Source organism: Teleopsis dalmanni, chromosome 1, assembly GCF_002237135.1.
Source record: "Teleopsis dalmanni isolate 2A chromosome 1, ASM223713v2, whole genome shotgun sequence".
Taxonomy (NCBI): domain Eukaryota; kingdom Metazoa; phylum Arthropoda; class Insecta; order Diptera; family Diopsidae; genus Teleopsis; species Teleopsis dalmanni.
Window position 1 is genome coordinate 90727183 of NC_051846.1, and position 11269 is coordinate 90738451.

General features: G+C 30.2%; 1 protein-coding gene across 1 annotated transcript; it reads right to left on the reverse strand.

Moving 5' to 3' along the window:
* Positions 1-2545: 2545 nt before the first annotated feature.
* LOC119687126 (venom dipeptidyl peptidase 4-like) lies at positions 2546-10334 on the reverse strand. Its single transcript, XM_038101335.1, has 11 exons — positions 10311-10334; positions 6140-6388; positions 5938-6063; positions 5236-5886; positions 4827-5172; positions 4652-4765; positions 4364-4584; positions 4024-4193; positions 3796-3956; positions 3538-3743; positions 2546-3307 (listed from the first exon to the last, which is right to left on the reverse strand). The coding sequence occupies exons 1-11, from the start codon at positions 10332-10334 to the stop codon at positions 3194-3196; spliced, it is 2382 nt and encodes a 793-aa protein (XP_037957263.1). The 3' UTR covers positions 2546-3193.
* Between the last annotated feature and the right edge of the window lie 935 nt (positions 10335-11269).

Sequence of the window (11269 nt, forward strand, 5' to 3'; positions counted from 1 at the left end):
AGAACGCACGACTTTCGGTGCAGAGCTGGATGATGTGTTGTCTGCAGACGATTCAATAAAAAAAACTTCGTTGCCTAGCGCAGAACTAGTTGGTGGCTATGGCAATGTTTCCGTACAAAATTAGACATGCGTCCAAACACTTCATTCAATAGTTCAAAATGTGAACAAATTTTCGTAAGTTTCGCTGAAATTGATAAATAGATAAATTAATTCACAAATGTATATGTATATAATATTATATTTGTGAAAACTTAATTAATGGTCACATCGATTTAAATTATTGAACGAAACGCATGTATATAGCATAGCCATAGATTAACATATCTCGAAATTTTACTAACAGTCAATTCAAATTTAAAAATGAGAAGCAACAAATGACAAAACAGCTGATTTCCCCCATTTCTGGTTTGTTGCAAGCAAATATACATAGGGTTTAGTATTGGAAGATTGCACGCAATTGCACGAAATTTTGTGCGTGTATTTTGTTGTTGTTATTTGCATTCTCGTACAATCTGTGCATTTCGTGCACCTTGCATTGAGTTTGCAAGAGAGAGTGAATACCCCTAATATCTAAGAAATGTCAATTTTTCAGAAAAGTAAAACAAAATTTTGGTTTTGTAAGAAGATAATGGGAAATAGTTTTCTTTTCCTATATCTGCTCGCAATTGTGATAGTAAATATTGGAAGCAGTTCCCACTCTGCTCGCCTGCTCTCTAATAGATTAGAAACTAGTAAACACTGTTGTCAGTCTATTTTTATTTATCAGCTATAATGCTTACTTGACATGGAAATACAGTGTCCTATTAGTCTTATATGTTGGAAGCTTTGGCTCATTTAACTACATTAAATAGTACAATAAATGGTTGTGCAAGACTCTCTTGCATAGCAGAACCTTTCTTCTGCAGTTCATCAGTTTTTTCGATAACATTTTGTTTCAATATCTCAGAGCTCGAATCATGCAAAAGTTATGCTGTTTACCTAGAATGCTTAAAATTTCTTTGCTTTATTCGGCTATATAGAAAGGTATAATGGCTCAATTAAAAGTTTGGATTTTAGTTTGGCTGTCTGATAATATAGTAATAAAATTTCTAAATGTTTATTCTGCGATAAGCTATATCATACTTGTTTATTTGTCACTCTTCTCGCACCCAATCTATTACTACAACGGCTTTTTTGATAATAGGTCAACCAAAGCAAAAAGTATTTTCGTATTCAAAGCTTCAAATTAATTTGAGCGATGGATTCTTTCTTTTCATAAGTGTTTTAACATTCTAGCGAGTCTTTTTTCATTATTTTACGAACACAAATTATCAAGTATAATAAAAATCTTATTAATAAATTGTTTAAAATCATTTAAACAAAAAGGAATAAATAAATAGAAAATGCCGAATGCAAGAAAATGTTAAAGATATTGCACTATTTGGATAATTTGATTTTCATAAATTTGACAATAATAAATATTTACCCAGAGTTATTTGGTATTACACTAATACCCCCATTTGCGTCGTCAATTGCAACCGATAAAATGCGACGCAAATCGAATCACATTTCTCTACATATATAAATTTCATAAATAATCTGGTTTTTGACCACTTGATGTAGAATTACGTTTTAACTAATTGAATATTGACAGAGCCCTATTCTGAATTAACATTTGGCTCAATGGCATTCTGATTTGCTTTTCAAATGGATAGAAGGAACTCCATTTTTATAATTAATGGACTTCTAGTTTTTGTAACTTGTTTGGCTTGCAAATGTGTGGCAGCTTTTCCATAGTTTTTTATCTTGCCCTCATCACGAAATGTTGAAATGTTTTAAAATATCTAACTTTTTTTCGAAGGGAATTGATTTTCGCTTTCGACTCATTTCAATACCTTATAAAGGAGAAATTTGCCTTTCCACTTTATCACACAATTGTAAACTGATTCCTTTTAACTTAAAACTTAATACATGTAAGCCCTCTTACAATAAATATGATCGACAAGAAATAAAATGGGAATCCCCTCTGTACGCATGTATTAAAAAAGGACACGAATCGAGACACTATCGATGCAATTCGAAACCAAAACTTATTATATTTTTTTTGGCAACGTAATTCGAATCAAATCTAATCGGGGCATTGGTGAATCGGAGTATAAGTGTATGTATATTAGAGTAGTTATCACTTGTATCGAAAAATAACTCTACTTTCTACTCTGTTGGACAATACGTGGTATTAACAAGAGTGTACAGGATGCCACACATCGCGAGACACAGTAAATTTAATAAGAGAAAATACAATATATAGATCTTGAAAGTAGTTAATTGTGAGTTGATTAAAGATTCTGTGTCTCACGCCTACTTCCTCCAAACTATACACTTAGGACGAAGGAATGATTACGTGAATTGAAACAATTTTATAATAGTTTAATAAATTTAATTATATTATTTATTTTCCTAATATTGAAATTGTAAAATTTAAATAAATTACTTACAACAAAAGTCAGTATTTACAAATGTTAAAAGAAAATATATAAAAATATAATTTATACATATTTAAATGCTCAACAGTGCTTACTACGATTTTAATTGTAATTAAGTCTCTATTTTGTTTTGAAAAATCGAATTTCGGCAGATTTTCTACGATAAATCAAAATGCAAAATTTGGCACAATTTTTGTATTTAAGCTTAACTAACCCGCTACATCTATGTGGAAGCATCTATGAATGTTTCGGTTTCTTGACTTACTCTAATAATTGTAAATAATCATTTGTTTTGCTTTAGCTGACTTCGTACTGAAGTAATAATACGTTTTAAAAAATAATTCAATTAAGTATACTAGACGCAATATGAAACTACAGAATATCAACTCGAAACATATTTTCGATACCGTTTATCAAGTATCATTAATATGATAATTTTTATTTGATATAGATTTTTGATTTTGATTTTAGTTTTCTTTAAAATTAATTTTAACTATTTTAAATGCTACAATATATAAAAACGTTCTATTATTGTTTTAAAGTTCCTGGGTTTGGACCTGCATACGCTAAAAAGCTAAATTCTTTATAATTTTTGATTTCAACATATTACAAATAATTGATCACGCCTACATTTTAGATAATCGGATAAAGTACTCAAGTACAATACGTTTTTATTTTTGATAAAGCGTAGTTGTTTTTGGTGAATGTTGCTTTCTCTGTCTAAATAATTACTATTTGGAGCCATTCATATTTTTATTGTCAAAGCAATCGCCAAAGAATCGATCCAATGAGTGGTATAAGTGTGGACGTACGCCTGATAAGCCATGATCTTCATCTGGATAACTCTATCAAACAAAAAAAAAAAATTAAATCATGATTTTAATTAAATGATTTATATAAATGATTCATAATTTCTAAAATATATTACATAATAAGTATAGACAACATTTTTTTTAAATAATCATGACATTCACGTTTCTACTATATTTGTGTACTGGCAATGAATACTTATGTATTAATGTCGTGTTAGTTGGCCACGCCTGTTATATATAATATGTTTTTTGAAATTACTTACAATTTGTTTAAATAATATATCATAACGTTCTAGATTTTTGGCTAAAATCATTGCTTGTTGATAATGTACATTATCATCTAAGGTACCATGGACTAATAGGAATTTTTTCCCTCTTAGTTTCTGAGCACGTGTGCTTAACCTAGCGTTCATATAACCAGCTTCATTTGTATTAGGTAATCTCATGTAACGTTCCGTATATATAGAATCTGGAAATCAAATTATAATATTATGAATAAATTTCATATAAGTGGAACATACCATAGTACGCCCAATCTGTAACAGGTGCAATCGATGCAGCGCATCTGAAAGCAAGACTATCATCGTTCGCTAGTGCCATAGCAGCAGCGTAACCACCGTAACTCCAACCCCAAATACCAGTATGATTAGCATCAATAAAAGAATATTTAGCTTGCAATTTTCTGGAACAATAAATAATATAGATAACAAAAAAACAGAAAACAAAAATGCATGTGTGTGTGGACATACTTAGTTACATCAATTTGATCCGTAATTTCAACAGTACCTAGCTTCTGGTAAATGGAATGCAATAATTTATCGCCACGAAGATTTGTGCCACGTCCATCTATTTTTACATAAATCACAGAATGACTTGATGATAAATAAGTACCCCAATCTAAAATCCATTTATTAACGACCTAAACAAAGTTATTAATAAATTGCTGTTTATTTAAAAAACTTTTATTTTCTTAAATTTAGTATAAAAATAAATTAAAAGCTATAAAATCATTAATCTCTAACGTTATATTTATAATTTAAATTTAAATTTTTTTATTTATAAATGCGATTGTCTTTTTGTTATATTTACCGAATGTGAATCAGGACCTCCATATACATCTACAAGCATCGGGTATTTTGTTTTACCACTACGGTCCAAATTTGGTGGCAACTGCATTAAAGCCTTAGCAGTAAAACCACTCGCTATTGGTATTGTATCAATTATAACGGTTGGAATTGCAACTGACTTCAATTTGGAACGTAATGACTCATTGTTCTCCCAGTCAATGACTTTTTTTAACGTCACTTGGGCTGTAAGTACAATATTAAGATATATACATATATATAAAATATTTTACGTTTATCTAGCTTTTCTTACAATTTGAATATGTCCATTCATAAATGGCAGTCATTGGTATTCCTGGTCCCAGAGAACTAATAACTATTTGATGATCAGTGCTGAAATCAGCTGAGTAATAATTTTGCTCGACATCTAAATATTGTCAATTGAAATTATTATAACCGATAAATTTGCTTAAATTATTTAAACTCACCACCCGAAGTATGTAATTTACAAGTTAAACACTTTGGAGTATGACCAGTTGTTGCTCGAATGTAGTATACTTGAAGTATTTCTGAGTTTTGCTCAGTGTTTGCGGTATAGAAAATGATATCGTTTGTGGTATCCCAATGTAGTATTGATTGGACAGTATATTTGCCCTTCGTTAATATATCGGGACTGCTTTTTGAAATTGTTGCTGATAGTATGCAAAGGTGTCGGAAATAGCCGTCATCGTCCTGCCCCTGTGGTAATATAACAGCAATACGCGTGCCATCTTTGTTCTTAAACGGGGTAGAAAACAGATCAACCCAGCCAGTTTTTGATTCCATATCATATACCTATGCAGATATAATATAAAACACATATAAATATTATATAAGCAATTACAAACATTTAAATACCTCAAGACGTTTTCTTCCTGCAACAACTTGCAGATAAGCTAGGTTCTGTATACGATTCATCCAAACAGATAAAACATTATTATTGTCTAACCAGTCGACCACAGTTATGATATAATCGGTTTCTGTGTTCAAAGCACTGGGTACAGGAACTGGATCCAAAAACTCTGAACCTTTTACAGCACTTTCCAGGTCTGCGGTGAAGAGACTTACACGTGGATTTGATGAACCCGCTTTCGGATATGCAACTAGGCGATTAAAAGGATATTGATAACGCAAATCGCCAGCCTCTCCGTAGTAAGGGAAATTAATGGTATGGGTGGGAGAGTCGTCGAATTTGATAAAGGCAATTTTTGTACCATTTGGATTAAACCATGTGGCCACATTGGAATTGAAAACTTCCTCTTCATAAACCCAGTCGGGTACACCATTTAATATTGCAAAGTTGTCATCGCTTGTTATTGTAATTTCGTCAGCAAATGGATTCGGTTTGTAGTAAAGATTGCGTTCGAAATTTATCACAAGTCCATTGCCGACTGGAGCCCACTGAGCCATTATAAGTGATCTCTGTTCACCTTTAATTTTGAGTGGATTCATTGCACGGGAAGTAATGTTATATATATCGTACTCAGCCTCAAAACTATATCGGAAATTCTGTAAAATAAAATAGTTTTTTTACTATGTCTGTTTTAATAATAGTCGTACCTTTCTATAATTCTTAGCGAGCAGTAAGAACTGCCCGTCGGCCGATTTTTCAAATAAAACGTACTGCGATCCATTCAGTAACAACACTTCTCGGTTTTTTGTTTTCACGTCATACTCTACAATCGACTATAAAAATTAAAATTTGTTGACATGAGTGCTTTAGTATAATTAAATATTTTTAGTTTTTAGTTAGTTCACTTACATGCTCCTCTTTATATATAAGATTAGAACCTGACCAACTACCATTAAAGCGTTTTGGTGCGAGGCGGCCAGTTAACACATCCTCCAACTTTATTCCGTTTTCTTCGGGCTTGGGTTGATTATTGTCGAAGTCACCACCTCTTACGATGAAGTATATTGCGGTTCCCAAAAGGGCAATAATAACAATACCAAATATTATTCCTAGTATTAAGCGAAGTCTGCGTGTTTTCATTTGAGAATAAATATTATTCTGAAAATGTGAAGAAAATATTTTTAATTTTTCATGAAAGCATAAGTGGTAATTGTGATTGAAGTGTTATATATAAAGTATTATAAAATCTCTTAAAGAATGGAGTTAAAGTTTGCTGCTTTTTGCGAACACAAGATTTTTAAATATTGATGGTATGTTAAAATGCATAATGCTTATAAATAAATTTTGTTATAAATATATATATATATATAGGTATGATTAAAAAAATTACAAGTTTAAAATATTTAAAAAAATTTATAACTTTGCTTTTTAAACTTTGAAAAAGCTTAAATAGCTTTAATAATTGTTTTTTATAGAAAAGAAAATTTTATTTACTTATGTCATTACCAAATTATTTTTTAATCCATTTTAATTGTGCAGATAATAATCCTGAACTTGTCTAATTGAATTTTACTTCTTCTGTCGAATACACTGCACTCACAAAAACAAAATTAGCTTTTTAGAGCGAAAAATATATGAATAATTAATTTAAAAATTCAAGAATTATTTATGAATTTATTATGCTCGTAAATTTGGAAGACATAAATCACAATGGGTCTGTCAAAAGCAGAGAAAACCAAACTCTTATATTGCCGACCAAGCTTTCAAATAAAATACACGACGCAAGCATTAACCTAGTGGTCTGTTAAAAACTTGGAGAAGAACATGTACTTCACCCCTGAACAGCAAATGATTTGATGAAATTATCAAGGTCCTATGTTTAATTGGAGTAAATTGAAGAATAAAGAAGACAATCGTGTATTCAGTAAATATTTCTATATTTTTCCATTTCCATGATCTAAGAATGGTTATGATTTACAATCGTTTATGCTGTTTAGAAAAATATAGATTATACTCGTATTCAACATTGATTGCTTTGCACAGGGTACAGTAAATAATTCCAGAAATATCTATCAGTGCATACAGCACTATTTTCATCATTATTAAGCACTGTTTTTCAATTGATAAGAATAATTTCACGATATTTGGTAATCATTAAACGTAAAAAGGTTTAATGACTTTTTACAATGTAATTAATATGACTAAGGCTTATAGGACAAAAAGGTTTATAAGAATTGCTCATATTCGCTGTCTGATATTTTAATATTTCATTTTAAAAGCTATATATTAAGCAACATCCCAACTGAGCAACATTATTTGCAAAAATACATTTAAAATGATAGGATAAAGATTGTATTAATTTTGACAAAATTAAATTTTGTTTTATTGTCCGTTTGTTTTGAATCAAGTTCAGATCTTAGTGGAATTGAAATATTTCGCTGCAATATAATATATAAATAACTAAATTTAATATATAAACAATTCCGATTTTCCTGGCACGCAATTTGACAATATATCTCACATTACTTGGGTCTGTTTTTATTAATAAATGTACTTTGAGGCGAAAACATATTTAATACTATACATACAATACTTTTTTAAGTTATAAAATAGAAACATTAATATTGTTTAACTGATTTCATTTCGTAGATAGAATTTTAAAATTGATGTTCAATATAAATATTTTACTTAAAAAATTATTAAATAAAATATTCTAGACATAAATAAATATTCCCTTTACATTATTATGAAGAAATGGTATATGAAGATTATCAAGATGCAACGCAGTGAAGGAGAGAGATACATATAATAGGCCATATAATATATTTTCTTGAACAAACCGATAAGATGAAGATGACAAGATGATGAATTAGTTTTATATTGTTAATTCCGTTAATGGTCCGTTAATTCTGAATCAAGTTCTGGTCTTGGTCGAATTGAAATCTTTCATTGCAATGTAATATATAAATAGGGCACAATAGAGTTTAAGGTCGCAGTGCATATATCAACATAATAATAATAATATATAAATAACGAAATTCAACATATGTGCAATTTGAATTTCCCGGGAGTGTGATTTGACAACTGATTTTCGTAAAGACAGTTACAGCTATAGTGTCAATATAGTGTAGATTTAGATATTTCGGGCTTCAAAATTGAAAAATCTCAATCTGGCGAGTCTATTGTTATCACACTTCGTTTGTTTCATATATGTAAAAATTACATATGCTTATTGGTGATGTTTGACTGCAATTCGAACTTTAATTTTTTTGTTCATGGGTCAATTTTTGATAAGGATATGGATTTTTACTTCCTTTTAAGTTTTGATTATAATAAAAGCATAACTAAGAGTAGAGCAATTTTAAACTATAAAATCATTAATGAATTCTTGTAATCAATTTTCTATACAATTAGCTACTTTTTCGTTATCATTCACATTAACTATCTCAAAAAGAGTAAAACATTCATCGGCGAATATCATTCAGAGCTGATGAAAAGATTTAATATTCGTTTGAAGCAAAAACGAATCAAAAACAAAGTGCACGTGTGCACACGTAAGTAATATAAATGCTTTTAATATATATTGCTACCAACATTTCTCTTTAAGGTTTACAAGCCCAATGGGCAATATATTCTGTATATTGAACTCTGTCGAGTAAGTAGAGTAAGAACTCCTGTCGAGTTCTTTACTCTACCGCTAAAGTGGAAAGATTCGATGAACATCTACTGTCTCTGGCGCGCAGAGACAGCATATTGTGCCCGTCGGCACAATCTTCCACCCGATATTCTGCACGCAGTAAAAGTTTCCACTAAGATTCCCCAAACTATTTTCCACAGGCCTCCCCAAATCACTCTTAATTTCGACGAAATGGTTCGCTTCTCCACTCAGTTCTGCAGTACAATCGCCAATATCGCAATCAACTTCACAGAGTATACTTCTAAATAGTCCCAGTTTTTAGGTAATACCCATGATATTCCATAATTAATGTTCACTAAGTGATTATCCCTAACTTAGATAAATTTGTAATCACAAAAACTATGTTTCTTTTATCTTTTCCCTCTGATTCTGGGAATGGGGTTGCAGCCGCGCCCACCTCATCCATAAAGTAGTGATTTTAGTAGTTTCAAGTCTTACACTGTGGCTTTGATACTATCCACTAACTGCAAATAAAAAATCGCTTTAAGGTTTTATGTATACCACGTATGCCTAACATTTATCTACAGGTACAAAGTTTGATATAACACCGTTTTAGTCTTTGTGACGAATGGGTTTTAGCTTAAGTTTCAGAGATTAATAATATTGTTTAAGGAAATAGGATCAAAGTTTTCTTTTTTGAAACCCTGTTTCTTCGTAAAGAAGTAACAACAAAACATTACTCGTGTGCAATCGTTACGGTAAAAAATTTATAGATGGGGCTACGAATTGCTACGCCCTCTAGCATATTTTCTAAATTTAGCTCTCCACGACAAGTTCCTATTTCTTTACTCTTTTAGTGTTAAAGAAATGGGTCTATTTTGAGTATTTTGGGGAAACCTATTATTTGGAAGGAGTAAAAAAATTGGAACATAATTGTTCGTATTAGCGAGAGTGTGATGTATACATTAAATTATATCCGATTACTATTATCTGGTTTAGGGAATGTATGAGTTTTTATTTAAGTGTGAATGTGTGTGAATGTTTTAATTAAAAATGTCGGCACGATCTCCCAAACAAGAAACTTCAACAGTTGCAAAAAGTGAATTGTTAATGTGAATCTTATTTACAAATTCAGATGCGTCACGCGTCGTTCAGCGGGTCTTTACGCATGTGTAATAACTTTTGCTGCAACGGCGTTGAATAATTAAACAACTCCAGTGGAATGAGACAACGTGCAGCGCTAGTGCAATGAAGTCTACGTCGAGGTCTGCATGAAAGGTAGTGAGCTTCGATTCAAGTCAGCATGTGCGGTAATAGAAATATTATGTGAAAGTTAACAATTACGTAATAACATGTCGAAATAAAGCAACAAAAAAAAAAAAATTAAATACTAAAAATATTTGAATGGTTAAATTTAATTTGTAATTTAAACAATCGTTCAACATTCGATAGCGTGACTTGTGCCATTTTGTTTAATTAAGTAAAATTAATTTTATTTAATGAAAAAATTATATATAATATGTAGATGATAATAATATATATATTTTTCAACGATTTTGTTATGAAAAAATATTTAATTTTCAAGGGCAAATTCTGAAAAATAGATTAAATCACACATAAAAATTACGACACTTTTTGCGACTGTAGTTCGAATTCCAAATATTCGTAAATAATGGATAAAAATAATTGTCGATTCTGTACTGAGAATACTATCAAAATGCGATTTTGGTATTTTTATTATCTCGTTTTGTCAATTCATTGCTAATAAAAATAAATAAAAATAGAGTGAAGTCTGAAGATAGATTTGTTGGTCTCGTTTGCGAAAAAGTAACTTCAATTCCAACAGATAAGCGGATAAAAATTCTGTTTGATCAGCAAATCCGGAACGCGTTAGATTCTGTTGAAAATTTATCATTTCCAGATGGCTTTAAACTATAAAACAAGTAAAAAGTAATTTTTAAAAATCACCAAAGAATTTGCGCAAAAATAAATTCTTTAATGATTATTTCGAACACGTTTGGTGCTCGTATGCACAGAATACGAATGTTTCGAGTGAGGAAGCATCGCACCTTCTGGAATTTTAAAGTCAGAACCTCAAGCTTCTATGCTTTTCAACAAAAAGTACAGCGAAATAAAAAGTTAAAGATTTTTATTCTAATAAAATTGTTTTAAAACGGAAAACTTAAACTAAACTGAAAATAAGTTAGCTGATACTGTTATCATAGCACTTTAATTAGTTTCAAAAGGTTTGACTATTTTAAAAAACATTTTCCGTATAAAAAATAGAGAAATGTTAAAGAAAAAGTAAAATTGTAAAATTATTACTAAAAATATTTAAAATTAGTATACTAATTGATATATAATTAATAATATAATTATTATTATTAAAGTTTTGACGTGAA

Coding starts and splice junctions, on each gene's coding strand:
- LOC119687126 (XM_038101335.1), bottom strand. CDS start 10,334: ATGGCACAAGTCACGCTATCGAAT. Junction 5,173..5,235: donor CAGGAAGAAAACGTCTTGAG/GTATTTAAATGT, acceptor ATATCTGCATAG/GTATATGATATGGAATCAAA. Junction 3,744..3,795: donor TACAGATTGGGCGTACTATG/GTATGTTCCACT, acceptor TTTGATTTCCAG/ATTCTATATATACGGAACGT.